Source organism: Cyphomyrmex costatus, unplaced genomic scaffold (assembly GCF_001594065.2).
Source record: "Cyphomyrmex costatus isolate MS0001 unplaced genomic scaffold, Ccosl1.0 scaffold51, whole genome shotgun sequence".
Classification (NCBI taxonomy): domain Eukaryota; kingdom Metazoa; phylum Arthropoda; class Insecta; order Hymenoptera; family Formicidae; genus Cyphomyrmex; species Cyphomyrmex costatus.
Genome location: NW_017279354.1, coordinates 1,283,753 through 1,303,624, shown reverse-complemented (window position 1 = coordinate 1,303,624; position 19,872 = coordinate 1,283,753). Strand labels below are relative to the sequence as shown.

Here is a 19,872-nt window from a genome sequence, read left to right as displayed (position 1 = left end):
TAGTTTCTTTCCTTCATTCAATAAGATGACAATGCTAATTGCGATCTGAAGTGCGCATTTTATAAATTCACAGAGCTTTGACTTCACATATGAGATGTGATATATTTAAATCGAATACACGGCCGGAGCGGGTGGAAGGAACGATTTTTGGTGTTTTGCGCTTCTATAAATCTATCTAATCCTATATACTTTTAGCCGCGACGGTCAAAAGTGCCATATAATATATTTTATATATTTTTTTTTATTGGTACTATCCGAACGCAGCACGCACCTTTTTTTGCTTTTTTTTATATCGCAAGTTAGTACAGATTAACAATAGCGATTTAAATGTTCACACATTGCGTGCTCTATCGTAAAAGTCTATATTTGTTGTAATTTATATAATATATACCTCTTTTTCTTCTAGAATTCCTTTACGGTGATCTTAATTTTTTATGCAAATATTTTATTTCTCTTACTATTGTATTGCTCAATCAATGCCACGAGAAACCTGCGCTCAACTTGTACCAATAAAATCCGATCGCCCGGTTATTTCTTTCCCTCCATCGTTTAACATTATCGATATTATTTCAATTATATTTTTAACTGTTAATACTTATTAAATATTCTTTTAATTATTTTAGATCACAGACAACTTGTTCTTAATCCATAAAAACAATTCAATTAAGTTTCTTTGTCCATAGATTACCGATGTGTGTAGACTGTGCCTTTCACGGTGGTGTATCATGTACGTGTATAGGTATTGCTCGATGTATATATGATTGCAGAAATAGCATGAATTCCAGAGACGTAACCGAGATGTCGAGTGATAATTACATAGTCTCTTTTCGCATTTCGCCCGGTTTATTGCCGCGTGGAACACCAATATTTTCAAAAATGGAGACTTCAGGTTGTAAATAATCAAACAATTCATATATTTTCAGCAAAGTATTCCAAGTTTTTCGATACAAACGCTATAACTATAAATGCTTACGAGCATTTCGAAGTATTACTTGGCATTATTCCTAGGATCAGAGTTTCCATGCGGCAAGCGTTTGGTCGATATCCCAGGCGATGTTAACGCTAAAATCATAATGTAGCGTATACGTAATTATGTTAACGGCCGACATTGAGACGATAATAAGACAAGCCGTCCTTTTTAAGCCTGAGAAGTAGCACGAACCTTACTACGACTGATATTTATTGAGATTTCAATTTATATTTTTAATCATTGTGCTCCAAGTATGTTTCACCTTTTAAGAGATGCCTGTTAAAACACAAGTGTGCAGAGCAGCTCAATTTTGTCAAATATAACATTAAAATAAGCAAGTGGTATATGGTATATATTGAAAAAAAGAAGAACAATTTAGTTACAATGAATTTGCTTTTTTCAATTATGCTCTTAACACCTGTTCTTTTTTCTTGAAGGAATAATGCCTAATTTACCTCGTTTGAATGCAGAAAGCGCACACCTAAAAACAACAGGCTCTTTCTCGGATTTTATCTCGAGAGAAACCCTCTCCACTATATACCGAACGTTTCTTCGCTTCGTGCATTCGTATTGATTTAAATTCGCATATGTAGCAGTCGTAAGATTCGCGAAGGTACCTACGTTTTTTCGTGTATGTCGGTTAGGTACCTGAAAACCATTAGAATTTGTGCGTGTGGAGATCATAGTACATGGACGAGGCCGCAACGGGGTGCGGGGAGTGGACACTTGTAAATTGCGCGTTTTTTTTTTTTTTTTTTACTTGCAAAAGCGTGTCGCCAGTTAAAAGTGGAACGGATGTGATGTCGTCGGTGTGTTTGATAAAAGTGTCTAACGATACACGCGAGTGGACGCATCATGATCACACAGCAAGCGAATTACCTGATAATACTCGTAATGTTTAACGGTATTTAGCTCTTAGTTTTACTATAATTAAGTTTTAAGTTCTTAGCTATAAACTTGTGAATTTGATGCGCGTGATGTCGCGAGTAGAACCTCGCCACGCGTCTCCCTCCTCTGCGTTCTCCAGATAGACGTCCGTTCGGTATCGTTGAGTGAACCAGAGGTAGCGTGTCCTCGGTATGCGTTTCGTTGCAAGTTTGCATCAGTCGTTTCGAGAATGGCACGAACCCAGTAGCTTTGAGACCCAATCGGTTAATGGACATAGATGCGATAGACAGAAACTATTTATCGCTTATGTAAAAAATAAGTTTCTTTAAAGTCTGCAACTTGGTGTCGCATGAATGAAGACGTACGTTCCAGAAATTTACGGCTGGCACAGGCAGCTTTATGATCCACCGTTAAAAAATTTATCGCTTGTTACATATAAATTTGTAACTTAATCATACCCATTTTTCTATAATTCGAAAATAGTGCAGACTTATAAGACTTGCGCCATTTTCAAAGCGACCGGTTTATTTCCTCCCTACGCAAAACAATCGTCTACCATTGCGGATACATCGTGGAAAATCGTTTAAAAATATACGGTGCACTCCGAATGCTACGTATACGACAGTAAGGACAGATTCTTCGTTTTAACAGGATGCGATATACAGGCACGGGATTCACGAATTGATTTCGGATCGCGAATCGTACTTACATAAGCTATCGAAGAAGGCATCGTGCGAGGTAAATTAATCTTGGCGCGCGATATAACGACTGCCGCCAACGTTAAACATTGCAAGAAACGAAGAACTTTTCTGGCGTATACGAGCATCGCACTGAAGATACCGCGTTTGAGAGGGACTGCTGCCTCTCTGGCACGAGCTGCGTTGCCAATACGCACGACTTTGCAATTATTGAGCTATTATCGAGTAGGAAAAAGTACGTCGCGAAATGTCGTGATATCTGCAAGTATAGTCGGCGCTTAACGGGGACAAATTTACAATAGAGAAATGGCAGATTCGTCGAAGGTTCCCTTGAATCGCCGTGTAATCGCGTACGATTCGAGTGTCCCCGAGAAAGTACCGAATTTGCCTCTGGTTCACTCCGTGAATCGCGAGGGTGGATTTTAATCGATCCTGAGACAGAAAGATAACTTGGCTCCTTCCTCGGTCAAGAAAGCTTCTTCGGCCAATGTTTTGCTTCTTTACGGACGGCGATGAATTATCGCCTAATGTGGTCTCCACGAGATATTATTCAGACCTTGAAAATGTCGCTTCAAACTGCTGCCGTCGGCCCAGGGGGAATTGAGATACTCGTCGTCATCATCTTGTTCAAGTTTCTGAAAGGTAAAAGCAAACGTGAAACTTTCCTTAATAAGGAATATCTTATATCATCTTGTGGGCTTATTTGTTTCGATTCGTTACTTGTTCGCACCGTTATTTACAAGTTAAATTAAAAAATAATTAATTGTTAGTTAATTTATATTACAGTGAAGATTATGTGTAACATAAATGCAATCATCTTTAAACTCTCTTTTAAGAAAATCTACTTTCCTCATTTATACTTAAAAAATAATTCATATAATAATAAATTTTTAACTGTGCATTTATAATTGCAGCATTGCAGTATGTTGTTTTTCAGAATAAGAAATATCGTTTTAACTTTATCGTGTACCTCGATTCACTTCACCCTCAACGTTTCGCAAATTAGTTCAATTCGTGAATTCGAAGTCTCGTTGATATTCCAAACTTGCTCATGCATGTGCAATGGAGCGTGAACGACCCTAATACCTAGGTTTCTGCAAACTCGTGCAGTATTCGCGAATAGACGCGAGAATTCGGCAAGGTAGGCGAGCTCGCGGGGGTTGTCGCTGGAAGCCATAGCAGAGGGCTGAGAGAGCAAGGGTGAGTTAGGCGGGGCTTGGATGGTTGTTGGGTCAGAATCGATGCTCGTGTCCTTGCTTGGTCTCAGTGTGGCCTCTCTCTCACGCATTCCGTATCAACGTCAAAACCGCAGGTCCACATTAACTCGCGATTGATCATAAGCACACGTGCGAACTCGTGCCGCACGGAAACGTGCATGCGTCGAGCATATACTCCAGGAAAAGTAGGTGAACTAAACAAAGTCATTTTTGCTATGTTGAGTATCGGCTGTGTAACACACATCTCGAAGTATTGAAATCTCAATCACTGAAATTTGAATTCAAATAATAAAAAGTCTCTCAATGTTTAATATCTTTTCTCTAATAATATCAAATTTAATTTTTATAATAATGTTGAAATATATATGCTAATTAAAAAATTTTTTATATAATAAGTAATTATTGTAAACTTTTCAGAAGGAATGAAACAATTATTTAATCTCGATTGTGAATAATACAAAGTGATTCTGATACATTGAGAGTAAAAAAAAATTTATTTTGTTGAACAGGTTTTTTTTTTTTTCGGAAAGTAGAAGTTTAAATGATATTTTCTTCATCTACTTTCCAATTCACAGAATAATTGTAATTCTCTCTTGTTTTCTCACGCTGACAGGTGACAGAATAAATTGGGGCAAAGTGGTCTAAGTAGCTTTACATGAAGAATACTTGCTACTACATCTTGACAGATATAACGAGTCAAACATTGTCGCGCGTGTAATCCTTCTCAAGAGTGAAACGGATTATTTTCGGATGTAGAACACAACTCGTCCAGTGTTTACTTAAAAATGTTTCCCGATTTATTATCTCCACATCATATACATGTTGCAGAGATATTATGACTTTTTCTTGAGAACTCTTAGAAAAGTACTGCACTTTTGTGTGTATAGAAAGATTACGAAAACAAATTCGTTACGGTGTCATCGGACAACGTACTTGCGAAAGTTTCCGCTTGAAAGATAAGACATGAGGAAATGAGGGGTGTTCGATCGTTGCTTCTGTCGAAGTCTTTTGAATGGCACGTATATGAATCGGGGATACTTCAGATAGATTACTTTGTATATATATGCTGCTGAATGATGGTGGGAGAAGCGGCGACTAGCAGTCTATCGCGCAGTCGTTCGACCTATATCGTCCTGTATCCCGAGTCGCTATTTATAGATAGATGCGCCGGTAGTCTGGTTGAGAGCACTTTCTGTGCCATCACATTTTATTACGTCGATAGCGTTTTATTAACAAATCGTTCTTATGAAATTAATCACGAATTAAAAGAAAAGTTACTGCAAGAAATCGAGATATGAGACGAGATTTCCATATGGCCTATGTCGTGTACTATTTCTGTAACGATTCAGTGAATATTCTGCTGAATTCGTGGATCAATTTATCTTTCGAGAATGTATCCTAGCTATGTCTGTTCTACGCCCACGAACGCGACATTCGATCACGCATACCCGAACATATTGTTCTATTGAAAATTTGGATTGATGTACAGTTCAAAATTTTTTCTTCGATTATCTAATATTATTGAAAGATATATCCGTATCTAATATTGATGTATTTGTTTTAATGAATTTCTTTACTTTCTTTTCGATACTTTAAAATCCGCGATTAATTATTATTACGATTAAGGACGTATTAGATGTACAATTTCTGCCAAAAACGACTTGGAAATTTATACTTTTCGTATAAAAATAAATGTTATATACACAGTTGATAAGGTATTACTTGTATCGTTACAATTATTTTTTCCAACAAATTAATTATATAATTAATCTAAACAAAAATTATTTAATAAGAAATAGTATTAAAACAATTTTTAATCTGTGCTTTAACAGAGAAATAGATGAAAATATATTATAAAATAGTGACACAAATATCAATGTTTAAACATATAATGCAATTTTGTCAGGTTTTGAGCCATATTTCTTTACTAGAAAATTCTATAACATTTTTTACTTATATTTACCATATAAATTTATATACAAGATAATATTCTATTGATGTCAACAAAAAAGTAACGGAAATAGTATTATATAATAACGACTCGTTAGTTTTTCAGTAACGGTAACGAAGAGGTACGTTTTGTAAATCAGTAACAATATCGAGTTATATAGTTTCATAAAGTAATTTTGCCAACTCTGGTTATAGTTCAACAAAGTCATTATTATATAATAATAACACAATTTTACAGTTTAAATAAAAATTTTCTCATTTTTTTATCCTAAGCAACTCTTTAATATGGCTTATTTGGCTTTTCTCTTTCAATGCTTTTTTAATATTTTTCCATTGCTTATAACTTTTTATTAATAAAAGCACATGCATTTGTCTAATATTATTATATGTTTATATTATATTCTCTAATATCTGACGTTTTGATTAAAAAAATTATTTTAATTGTTTATAATATATTCACACATTCTCATGAAAGTTATAAGCAATATCGATTTGGGTTGGACATGCTATACTTAAATGTTTTTCTCGTAATATAACGGTTAATTAATTATTTTTTTAAAACGTCTCTCTACTTCTTATTAAAATAATTTTTGAGCCAGATTATAAATTATCATTAGACCTGTAATTTTTTCATAACTTTTATTAAAAATAAAAAACATGTAATACATCCTTAATCCAAATTAAAGTTGTGCCGGAATAACAAGTGTCATCAAATTATTAATAATTAAGAATGTACGTAATCTGACAGATTATTTTTACGTACAATATACTTGACATTTTCTCCAACCATATTTAGTAGCATGAAACAATATACACATGGGAGTTGAAGTATTATTTCTATCATTCATGTGGCAAATAAAATAGTCATAATATGTATTGATTGCTTATTTGTCACTTAAGAGGTGTACGTTCCAGCGAACGTCTTTACGTACAATGTCCTCAAAACGTCAATATTCGTAAAATTTACCGATCTGTTATTGTTAAATGATGCATTCCGTAATTGACAGCTGAATAGATATTTGAATATTTCGAGTTGTTTGTGAATAACTTGGCACGCCAATCCGATTGCTCGTAACCGATCAATTTTGTACAGAAGGACGGTTGTTCACATGGATTATCGAACACCTTCGGTTCACCGCAAACCACGAAGGAAATTGACTGAATACTTGTATGGCAATGTTATACTTGAACGTGCAGACTGCAGGGCGACATTTATACACTCAGCGCACTATCTCTATAGCGAGTCGTTCATTCAGACGACTTTATGTCTGGCGTAAAATTATTGCATCTGAGTCAAGTACTTGGAGTTAAGTTAGCTTTTACGGCAACATAAATATCTATCTGTAATTACGAAGCAAAGATAGATAAATGAACGAGAAGAAAGTTTCTGTTCTATTTTAAATTGTGCCTCTGAAAGTTTATTATTTATTTAAGTTACTCATTTTATATGTATTTTGTAAATACATTTATGCGGAAGGAACATCACGCCGCGATATATTTTCTGAGTCTCAGAGAGGATTACCATTCTTAGAAAATAATTCTAAGTCGTCGACGATCGTAGTTAAAGCGATTCTGCCTATTTACAATTTGATACTTATACGATTAGGAAATCTTTTAAGGAAACCTTACAAAAAAGACTTACAAAGATGCTTAAAAGTGAACGATAGTCATCAAGTAAGATAGCGAATTTAAACAGCCTCTTTATGCTGACTCATTCCCAAATTTAATCGATACCATGAGATTTTCGAAATCGTGCTTACCCCTGAACGGAGAGTGAATTAGGAATCCCATCAAGACTTTCCCTGCTGATGTCGTCGGCCATTGCGACCTTGAGTTGGTGTCCGAAGCTTGCCAAATCTTCCCTGAAGGCTTCACTTCCAGGCGTCAATGCACCGCTAGTGAGTGGCAAGGGTGTATCGGTGCCTTCCCTTTCTTCCCCATCCTCACCCTCTTCGCCACCTACGAGGACTACCTCGTCTTCGCTGTAGATCTTCAAGTAGGCGAAGGTGAGGTATACCACCGAGATTATGAAAGATGGTATCGGAATCGCCATCGCGTACACAAGGTTCATATACACCTGAGGAAGCGTTTCAAACATGTGACCAGAACTTGGCGGAAATTAATGCACATCCAGAGTTCTTTTACCCATACATCGATAGGGTTTTGTGGAGAAAATCCCACGAACGAATTTCGACTAAATGATTAACTTGATTACAAATATTTTCTAACCGCAATTGTTCATTACAAGGTATTCGAAAAAAAAATGATAAATATTGTCTGTGGATAATGCGACAAATAATAGTGGAACTGACGAACTGTGTATAATTTGACAAGTGGAGGCGATTGATCAGCTATTCATAGAGATATTTATATTGAAAAATAACTAAGCGTTATTCTCCAATTAAACAATATTAAGTAAAATTCGACTGAGACATGTCTAACACAATTAACCTTATAATTGTATTTTCCAATCAATTTACGTAAAAGAATAAGTCATAAAAACGTGACACGATATCACTATGAAGATATCATTACTAAGACAGGACCAAGTTGATCCTGTAAAATGATTTATCTAAAAATTCGGCGGAAGAATACCCCCGAGAGAGTGTTATTCGCGCCACGTGATCCTATTGCTTCCTGTCGTCCATTCGTTCGAAGGATTGGCATTCGTGCAGCATCGAGAGCACGACGCGGCGAGCTTTTCCGGGAACGCCGATGTTATCGGCGGTTTATAGTAGCACGCCGGCCGCACACTTGTGGAAATTGGATTTCTGCGCACCGGGAGAAAATTTCTTTTCTTCCGAGCGGCGCATCGCACGCCGCGATGGCTTCCGTCTTTGTCATCGGCCGCCTATTCAACCGCTTGAAATGCATTGTCCGTTCCTTGTGTAGATGGTCGCATTTCCGTCGCCGTTAACACTACTTCGTCGTGCCCCACGCTCGAAAAATCTCTTTTCCGCTTTCCTATCACTTTTGCAATCTTTTGCATGTAATTCCAATGAATTAAATTGGAAGATACGCGTACAAAAATACGGAAAAATTTATCTTATGCCGATTGTCTAAAAAAATATATATAAAATACGCGTTTAAATTAAACAAAATTTAGATCGCTCTCAACAAGATAGTTGAGATTATGAGATAATAAATGCGCGAGTTGAAGCATGGAATTATAAATTAATCCGGAATAGTCACCTCTGATGTATTTTTACGTAAACAATCATCTCTAGGAGAGATTCTTTTTATACTCCTCCCTCCTAATTAAAATCATTATTAATCCCCCAATCAGAACAGAAATTATTACGAAATTACATTAAAATGATTAAAAAACAATCATTTACGATATCGTGACTTGTTCTGTTTGGATTTAATCGATATATTCACCGGTCTAGTATACCTAGATATATGTATATGTATAGATTTGGATGTTTTTAATTTTAAGCAACATAATCTTATTTCTTTGACCTTCAAAGTAAAAGAAAAATTGTTCAATTATGTTAACTTTAAGCAAAGAAACATTAATTTAAAGTACAATAGAATCACGAACATATAAGTTAAAGAAACAGAATATCGATCATGGTTAACAGTCTTTTGTATATTATTAATTGTTTTCCGACTCATTAGTATTTAAAAATATTATAGACATGTGTGGATTTAATTAGAATTTTCTGAAAAAGGTAAATAGAAACCTTCAATATTAAACGAAATAAGTATAAGGTTAAATAGCTTATTATACCTAGCATTTCTATTAAAAACAATATAAATTTTAATTAATATATAATGTATTTTTATTGCAGTTTTTCAATGGAATATTTAAAGATTTGTAAAAAATGGTTATTAAAAAAACAGGTTAACGTTTTATAATTCACATTTTATCGCTACCTTAAAAATACCTTTTAAGTGATTATTCCTGGATTGGGTGACAGTTTAAGAGAATAACTCTCGGGAGAGCCGTGTTTAACCGATTCCGCAGAAATTCATTACCATGATCCATTTAATCATTTCATACGAAACAGTTTCGGTCGTATATTACACTCTATACTCCCGATAGGCAGCCGCAGTATTGATTCTCAAGTGCACAGCTCGTCCTAGTGTAAACTCGGGCAAAAGTCACACAGCACTTTTGCGTGATTCGCACATACCGATATACGGGGCAAAATCGCTAACTATAACCCGGTCACCGGATCATATAATACGGAAGCTATCATAAAAGCCACAACAGTCCAGACGGATGCCATCGCGTTGCGAAGAAATTTGTACATCCTGGATTTAGGGTTGAAAAATAGAGATAGGTCTAGATAAAGAAGGTCCACACGTGGAAAATGTATACAATAACGCCAAAGACCTGCCACATGTCGAGGTCGCTGATGACTATCCCGGGATCCACTTTCGAGTAGTAACAGCTAAAGTTCTGCCCTATGTTGGCGTACTGCCGGTAGAAAATACTGCAATTCAGCATTGGAGGGTATCCACAGCCTTTTACGTTGGGGAACAGCTTGGCCCCGGTGAAGTACCACTCGGAGTCGTTGCCCATGAGACCTGCGAACTTCCCCTCGTTATTGTTCGGCGACGGCGATATACTTTCCATCAAGACAACCGGAAGAACAAACCGGACGGAAACAAAGAGCACGTATAATGACTTTTATATATACAGTACGCTTTCGCATTCAGCGATGAATTGCTCAAGTTTTACTGAAGAAAACTTGTCTGTCCCGCGAATGCCACAATTACAGTTTTAGTTCTCTATATTAGCTTCGTTAAATCCGCACCTGTTTCTAACATTTTTTTACACGTAGAGTCAATCGGAATAATTTATCTCGATAACATTTTTTTAAATTAATAATAATGATTATAAAATCGTAAAATGTGACAAAAATACTTATTAATATTAGATAATGTAATTAACGATTATCAACGATTATATATATTTTGAAATATCGCAGTATTGCTTTTATTCCAACATTCCTATTATGTACCTCTGTTGGCTCTTTAACTGGATAACAGAAAAGGATTTTATAATTTCACATATTTCCAATGTCAAATTACAAACGTTTCTGATGCACATGTGCAATATCAATTACACGAATAAATAACATTACCAAGCTCTTCCTTTCGCTTATAATAATTATGCTCTTTCAAAAACAAATATGGATGGAACAGATTTAGATGACTGCGGTAGGATTAAATGTAAATCCCTCAGAGTGATATTACTTTGTACCTGTAGGGAAAGATTTCGGCAGTCCGTTCTCGTCATCCATAGCAAAATTCTCGTCGAGGTCCTCGATGTACTCGCCTAAGGAACGCTCATAACGAGGCATCCGCTTGTTCTCTTCGTCATCCTCGACACCTCCTCCCGCTCTGCCTCCCCCGTCCGCCCCATTGGACGTATTATCCGGTAGTTTATAATTGACGCGTATTTGCGTGCAATCGTACAGTTCCTTAGTGCAACCCTCTCTACAGGATGTCCATGAGCAATTGCTCGTACCTGCATCGTACGTCGACTCAACGATCATTTATGGAAATTTGCGCGGCCACGAAATATAAACCAAGCACAACATACAGAACAATCGCGCGTGAATAAATAACTGGAGAATGAAGGACATGTACACACATACACTGAATCGTTAGAATGAATGAAAGCGTGAGACAGCAGATTAAAAGGATGATGATTACATGATGAAGACAGTCCGGGGATAATTCTTTACGAAAATTTACGACTGAAGCTTAAAGCTCGCAACTGTCAACAAACATTATGCCGAATTATACATAATTCATTGAAGAATTGATGAATCGTTAATTTATTTCAGTTACTGAAGAATCATCATCCGTCGTCGACGTGGCATTTAAATGAAAAAGTATCCACAGTCGCCGTTCAAATATACGCTGAACGCGATACAAATAGGCACACACAATGCGAGAGAATAAACCACGTATGAAATAAATACAGGAAACGTACATGCACCAAAGACGAAGACGATGAAAGGAGAGACCAACAGTCTGAGATTGAAACGTCAGAAAGAGTTTTGCATGACGTAAGTTGCAGAGAGTGTTGACACGAGGCCGATGCTCAATCGTAAAGAACACCTGCACCCTATTGACGTCCGTGAAGAGAAGAAAATTCAAGTGACGAGGGAGAAACGAGGAGACTCGAATGAGTATGAGCTGTGGGGGTACCAACAGTACAAAGACACCAGTTGCGTCGATCTTATCGCAACTCGTCACGGTCTCTCTTCTGACTGATCATGATCCTTTCAATCTTTTTCATGTCTTTATATTTTTCATTTGCAAATAAGATTGATCCCGCAAATATTATTTAACGTATCCATGAACATATATTTAATCTCTCTCTCTCTCTCTCTCTCTCTCTCTCTCTCTCTCGGATTTTATTTGATAAAAAAAGAAACGAAGAATCAAATTCTATTCGAGCTATTAATATTGCGTGCACATGTATTACAGTATTAAATATTTTATTACAATTTATGCGTAAAGAAGTCATCTGAATTATACGTAGAGAAACGTTGTTTCCTGTTTTTTGAAGTTGTATGAACTTAATATTGCAGGAGGAGAGGGGTATTCGTCTAATAGCGAATGAAAATTTATAGGGTAGTATTAAACTTTTATGTTATGTATTCACGTACATGAAATAGACGATTCGACATGAAAGGTAGATGCGTGCCATTGGGGGGAATAAAATATTCATGAATTTTTTGTTACAATCTCCGTAGAATTTATCGTGATCCAGAGAGAGTTAGAAAAGCATTTCCCATGTGGCAAAGAAAGACGAAGCAATTGTAATGGAACAACGTTTTTCGACGTTTACCGTTATAATAAAAACACGATTACTTTTATAATTGTTGTCCATGTGCTAATTTTCCTTCGCTAAAATAAGAGGCGCATTGCCATTTTATACCAACTAAATAAATTATGTGATATGATAAATATTAAATTAAACGCGGAAAATGTCAGCTGTCCTGTAACGGACGTTCTTCGTCATTTTTATTTGCTCTGAAAATAGTCTTTTCAATCATTCATAAAACTCACATATTTTGATGTTGATCTAATTTTGTAAATGAGAATTTACGTCAGTTCCTGATTCGTCTATTATCGTCTGTCACTTTTGGGTAGAGAAAATGACCAAATTTTACAATAATTTACTCGGTATTTTACTGTAAATTAGTCAATAATTTATGGAGGCTAGTAAAATGGTAATTTAAAAAAATTATAAAATTAAAGTAATTTGACATAAGAGTATTTAGCCATTAAGTTAAAAAGTTTAAAAACACTTTATTTAATTTAAATTTTTATTTTGATACTACATATTGATATATAATAATAATAATTAAGAAACTATATAGGTAGTTACTAGAGAAACTTAAAATAAATTTTTTATTAAAATTTTAAAAATAAAAAGTGTGACAGGTACAGTAGTCTTAAACTATATTTTTCATACTTTATAAACTTATTACAATTTTATTTGCTTGCTATTTTAGCGACTGCCAAGGACAGTTTTTACTAGAGCAAAATAACAAAAATATAATTATTATATTAATCAAAAATATATTATATTATAACATATAGTATATGAAAAATAAAATAAACTTCTTGTAAAATCATTATTGCCAGAAATGCCAGAATAATTAGTAAAAATATAGAATAATCTTAAGCCGATTTCTATTGGGAATACTGAATGATTGTATAATTTTTAATTTAATTATACATAAGTACGAAAATACAGTCTATTTATGCATAAAACTATAAGAAACAACAAATTTTACCAAAAAATTACCAATAAATTACCATTTTACTGTAATTTTACCGCAAGTAATTTGACAGTAATTTTGCATCTCTACTTTTGGGTCAACGTAAAATATAATATGTATATTCCGAATTTTAAAAACAGTTTTGCTTTTTTATGGTATCGTATAATCAATCTTTTTATTTTAAAACATTTACATTTTAATATGTCTCTTTTATAATGAAATTAATGTTCGTTTTCCACCAACATATATTAATTAAAATCTCGGTCCATCTTACTCTTTATGTTATTTTAATTCTTAGAACTGTAAAAAGATTTGAAGCGAGATTAAAGTTAAACTACAGTGGTAGGAACAAACATAAATATAATTTCTTAAACGCGATTCTTTCTACAACTTTAAAAGACATCTTTCATCACATACATACAAGCGTAAAATGAAATGTACGTTCATATCAACAAACACACATGCTTGGACATAGAAACAGAGAAACATAAAGGACTTAATTGCGCGCGAAGGAAGAACCTCAGAAGACCGAAGAATAGAGAAATTCACAGTACACAGCATGCAACGAGGAGCGACAACGAGAGCGAACAGATGAGATAAGGTGCCGATTGTTCACCTCTTCGGGATTCAACATCGATGGTGACACACTCGGCGGGTCGAGTTTCGAACTGCATGAAGATGGTGGTGAGGGCGGGGTCGATAACGAAGGGGACCAAGAAGAGGAAGGCGAAGAGGCTGAAGGTGCTGAGGAGGATGAAGAACGCGGTCGTGTAAAACAGCAACTTCTGCACAAACGTCTGCTTCTCCTTTTCGTCCGCCATCTCGGAGAACAAACGGCAGTGCTGGTTTTGTGCTGGATACTCCTAAGCGACGTCGTCGCCGTCGTCGCCGTCGTCGTTGTCGTCGTCGTCGTCGTCGCCGTCGTCGTCGTCGTCGTCGTTGTCGTCGTCGTCGCCGCCGTCGTCCTCGGCGTGCTTGCTGCTCGTCGTCAGACGTCGGACGTCGAAGAGACGGAACGATCTACAGACAATTTGTGAATATTTGTCCTTTGTTCCGTCTAGAATCGTGAGTCGAGTTTTCTTTGTGCACGCGCTCCAAAAGACCAGAATCACGGAATCACCCACTGAGAAATGATTTCATCTTTCATAGAGATTCCCGGGGATTACAGTAAGCGCTGAAATACTTCCGTTAAATACGAGATTCTTTTGTACGCATTATGTAACGAGTGCCATTTATCTTGATCATCCTGAAGCGACGTATCGATTAAACGACTCTTTTTACCCTCGCTTGCGACGTACATTCGGTCGAATGATGAAAGAGTATAATTTTTTATATTATCTAGAGGTTGTGAGAGATGTTTCAGTCTATTTTATCCTTTGACAAACTAGGGGCACGTGTATAGGACCAACAAATGGCATATGTGGAGATAGATAAAATCAATACAGCTATCAGCGATGAATCTAATATTTTTTTTATCATGCTCACAGATTAAAGTAATTTTATCCTTTTTCATAAAAAATCAACAATATTTTATCTAGCTCTTAAATGTTCCAATATTCCGTCTTGTTTATGATACGAATGATAAAACTAAGCATTGTAAAGTTGACGATTTTAATTTCTCACAGTGTAATGACCTCATAGAATACTTTTAATTTCAACGTAGATTGACGTAGATTATTATTGCAGGAAGCAAAGTGTCAGACAATTACGTGTTTCCAACTTAGTCTACGGCACTATCGGCATTCGGAACAATGACGAGATTGTTCGATTCTCGTTATAGATAAATGAGACGGACAATACCTATTAACGTCGTATAACTCGGTTTTCATTGAGTTCTTTGAAGAATTCTTGTTGCAAAGAAGATATCTTTCATATTAATTTATATTATCTTCCATATTAACAAGATATTTCATAATAGACGTTTTATTATTAAATTTTATCCGATTTTTAGATTTATAAAATTTGTAATGAGAATTAAAAAGAGAAAAACAGAATCTGTGCTTATTAAAGTATAGTTGTTAATCTACAATTAATAATATTGTAGTTTTTAATCAAATTAAGCTATTCAATTTTCTTATTAAAAGGCAATTCGTAGACTTTCGCGCCAGAAATTTTTGATGTTCCTAAAAAATAAAACGATCGTTCTCAAAATTGATCCGGACTTTCAGTTCCGAAATATTGCCCTCTATGTTATTGGATTTTATTTATATGGATTACACCGTCACGCATACTTGTACACATTGCACGAAAGTCGATAAGGATAAAACATGCTGAGCTTTAAGGAGTTTATACGTGAGTATACGTGGAAACTTAATCGCGAAGAGATTAAAGACTTTATATCGTGTCCTTCGTACTTGAAAGTAATCATTTATGTATGCTCATACATCCTTTGTGTTAAAAAAATTGATTAATGTATATGAAAAAGAGTAAAAAATAAATTATTTATATATTTTCTATTAAAAAGACATTTTATACGTCTTAATAAATTGATTACAAGATAAAATAAAATAACATTTTTGACTTCACTAAAAATCTGTTACTTATTTAAAAAAAATAATGCTTAATTTCTTTATTGAATCTTAATGTAATTGCCAATTTGTGATGTGCAACTATAAGATCTAATATAATAATTTGCTCATATATATAAATTTATATATGATAAGTATATATATTTTTTAATTTTTTACGACATGCACAAAAAATGTCTGTATTACTTTCTCTAAAGCTTGCTTCTAATGTATGATTTACGTTGTAGATTATATATCCTATCGTATAGCGTGTTTCTATTGCGAGTCTATCTAACCTTCCTTTGATCTAATACAATTTTTATAGAACCTGGGATGTAGATTATAAAAGTCACGGTTATTTCAAAGTTGTTAACAGTCTCTAAAAAGAATGTTGTGAAAGCAATATCTTATTCTCCGATTTTGCTGTAATCACTAATTTAAAATAATTATAATCGTAAATATAAGAAAATAATATGGCGTGACTTCATTATAATAATAGATATATTCTACCATGTATTATTAGTAACAGCTAAATCTATTTACATAATTCTTTATTAGTTACTTTTCGTTCACTCACTTTTTAATATTTACATCAAAAGAAACATTTACTTCCATAATTATTATTTATTCTTATAAAATAAAATTGAAGAAAAGGGATACCACGTTAAACGACAATTTTAGAACCTAACTATTTAGAATCTAAAAAAAGAAAAATAGTCACTGAAGAGCGTTCTTCTTTGTGGATATTCCGAGTATAAAACTTATGAATTAATTTCTTGGACGTAAACGTGTTTTTAAAAGCTTTTCTTCGTGATGCAAACTTACACTGAAAAACAATGTTTTATTTTTACATAATGGTCTTCGACATTTATTCACGAATAGGTTTTATCAGCTCGCAAAAATTTAAACTTCCCTTTTACGAGAGAGATCTGCAATAATTTGCAATATTTTCAAAGTTATATATTTCAAAGCGCCTCAGGCGATGCTGGATCTGAAACGGTTTGAACCCTCGGGGAATCTCAATCGGAGTGAGTCACGCAAAGAAAACTCGATCAGTCTTCTTTCGTTATTAGGATCGACGTAACGGTACCCCCTACGTAGAAGATGCGAATGCATCAGGGCTCGGCGCCCTCTTCCTGTGCCCCCTCATCATCGTCATCCACCTTCTGCTTCTCCTCTTCCCGCGTTCCTCGCTCCACTGCCCTCCTGCCGATCTCTTCGTCTCCTACTTCCGCGCACTATGTCACACTGCTGTCCACCGTACACATTTGTCCCCACGATACGCGAATCACAGCTTTCGTCACGACGCCCTGGCCCGCTGCCGAAGGATGATTAAATCGGGAGCGCGAATAAAGAGAAGAAGGATCAAAGTGGAAAAAGGGTGAGACAGAAAGATAAAGAAACAATATACCGTCCCGCAATTCGTAGATCACGACGAAGTCCGCATAGCGTGTGTTTTTAGCGATGAGCTTTCATCGGCAGACTTCATATGATAGAACGAAGTTCGCGATGCATATAAAACTTTTGTCGTGGCCGCGGCGCCGACGGATGCCGGGCTACTGCAGTCGGTGGAGCTTTCGGGCGAGCTTATTTTCCAGCGATGCCAGCGCCAACGACGGTACCTCGTAGCATCGACCGCCACTACTATCGTCGACGACGAGGCCGACGACGGCGCGAAGCATCGCCGTCGTCTGGGGCGACCCCTGATCACCTTGCGTTCCCTCTTCTTCGAAGGCGTCCCTCGTGCTTTCTCTCACGATTACTCCGGCGTACAATTTATTGCTGCCTGCTGTCTTGTCGGACGGCATGCTGTTCAGCGATTTATATCGCTGTAACTGTCGCGAGCTTTGCACGAATACATGATATTGAAGCTAATTCCTTTCCTCATTGCCCCATTTTTTTCTTTAATATAATTTAATTCTTTTTCTTTCAAAATGTTTTATATTCTTTAATAATGGAGGAAAAGGCAGAAATATTAAAGTCGATGATCTAAGATATTATAAAGAGATTTGAAGCTTTATTTCTAAAGTATACAAATTTTTCAAATATGTATTGTGCTTACTATATAATTTATATTTATCATTTATATTTATCAAGAATATGGTTAGGCATTATACGACCGTTTTTAAAGATTGAATCTTTTTAGTGGGAATGGAATGCAAGAAAAAAGTTGAATTTTATTAATGTATTTTTTTCTATTTTATGTGTATGACATAATTTTGCAGATTATCTTGCAAAAAAATTACACATAAAATTATAATATTTATAGGATAATTTTGGTACTCTTTTAAAAATATATGTTTACACACACGTAAAATAAAGTCACAGTTTAAACAATTTGCAGAAGTAAAAATTTTTAATTGAAGTTAAGTATAATAGAATTAGTATTTGAGTATTGATTCATCAACAAATTATATAGAAAACTATGAAAAATTATAAAAGTTTTTTATATTGTAATTTTCGGTGTAATATAATACGAAGTATTGTATATTTACACAATTCAAGATAAAAGTACTATTTTTTTTTTGTAAAAATGCACAATATTATTTATTTCCATTATAAATTGTATAATTTTTATACATATTATGTACGTAATTTTACATTTTTTTTGCAGTTTATGGTATTAAAATTTTTATTTCTAATATTATTGTTTCCATCTTCCCTGTACTTTTTACCCTATTTCTTATTATTTATTCAATGCAATATACCACCCTCGAAAGACTGTTCTACTATCGATTCGAGAATTTCGAGGGATTCGTCGAGAAATAAGAATAATGCATTGCAATTAAGTCGAAGCTGAATGCGGTGGAGTTATGGATTTCGTCTTTCGTATGTAAAAAGAAATAACAGAGATTTTTATTACCGTTGTTCCAGCGTTACGATCCTTGTGTATTTTAATCTCGGATTCTTAGGTCCATATTTATAGCTGTCGCTTGAAATCTCATCTTAAGGGAATAACAAGTGGAATGCTTAGAACGGAGACATTTTGAGATGCGAATGGTTCGATATATAGCGACCTTTCGATTACAGAACAACTGCGACTCGGGTAAGAAGCTTATTCGATTTAACTTGACATTCAGATATTGATTAAAACGACTTATGTGCTTTTGCCATAAATCAATATTAAGATTTATTTATGAATTAATATTTCTTACTGGGAAATAAATTTATATCTCAGAAAAGTCTTAAATTTGAAGAAGATGAAAGACGAGAAGAAAACATTATATCTTTTTTACATGCCGAATACACTTTGTTTTTATTTGACGACCAAGTGCTGATATCTTTTCCTTTAAGAAGAAAAATCAATAAGTTCTCCGGTCTAGTTTGGAACAGTGATGAAGTCAACGAAATGAAGTTAAGCCCTTTACTAAACTTCGCTTCAGTTGCAAGATGCAGAAATTTTAAAAGATCCAGTACTTTCGACCTATCGTCGATGGTTTTAGTGACACAAACTTATTTTAAGTACCTGTTTATTAATAAATAATATACCATGTCCTAGGTGCTATTTTCCCAGGTGTGGTTCGGAGAGTTATTATTATCATGAATGACGTAATGAACAACTCCAGACGATCAGTCGGACGGGTCTCAATATTAATTTCCGTCTGACGACGAAGAAAGCATCAGTTACCGAGTAATGTAACTTCCGCGTCAGTTGCATCGCTAAAATTGTGTAAATGCTTTTAAGAAGAATGTCAACTGATTCGCAGCGGCTTCCATTAAGACGATGAATGCAGTTTATTGTACGCTCTTCGATACTTCGCGTCGCAATGGCTGCGAAATGTGGAGCACGATTTGCATTTTGTGATTATCAAATTTAATCACATACAGAATTTAGTTACTTAAAGAAATTGAGCTAATTTAGTTAAAGAAATTGAATTATACTAT

The 19,872-nt window shown here is 35.0% G+C and overlaps 1 protein-coding gene across 4 annotated transcripts in view; it reads right to left on the bottom strand.

Moving 5' to 3' along the window:
* Positions 1-12: 12 nt before the first annotated feature.
* The window catches only part of LOC108778789 (UPF0769 protein C21orf59 homolog), a 58,415-nt gene continuing 38,555 nt past the window's right edge, over positions 13-19,872 (bottom strand). Inside the window, exons 1-6 of one of the 4 annotated variants that reach the window (XM_018546057.1) lie at positions 17,078-17,416; positions 14,097-14,500; positions 10,939-11,205; positions 10,066-10,259; positions 7,484-7,800; positions 13-3,191 (exon numbers count right to left, since the gene is read on the bottom strand). In XM_018546057.1, coding sequence (XP_018401559.1) covers positions 3,128-3,191; positions 7,484-7,800; positions 10,066-10,259; positions 10,939-11,205; positions 14,097-14,301 — 1,047 coding nt within the window. In that variant the 5' untranslated portion in view covers positions 14,302-14,500; positions 17,078-17,416 and the 3' untranslated portion in view covers positions 13-3,127. Of the gene's footprint in view, positions 3,192-7,483; positions 7,801-10,065; positions 10,260-10,938; positions 11,206-14,096; positions 14,960-17,077; positions 17,417-19,872 lie in introns of those variants that run through there. The other 3 variants (XM_018546060.1, XM_018546059.1, XM_018546061.1) reach the window with 3 other exon arrangements.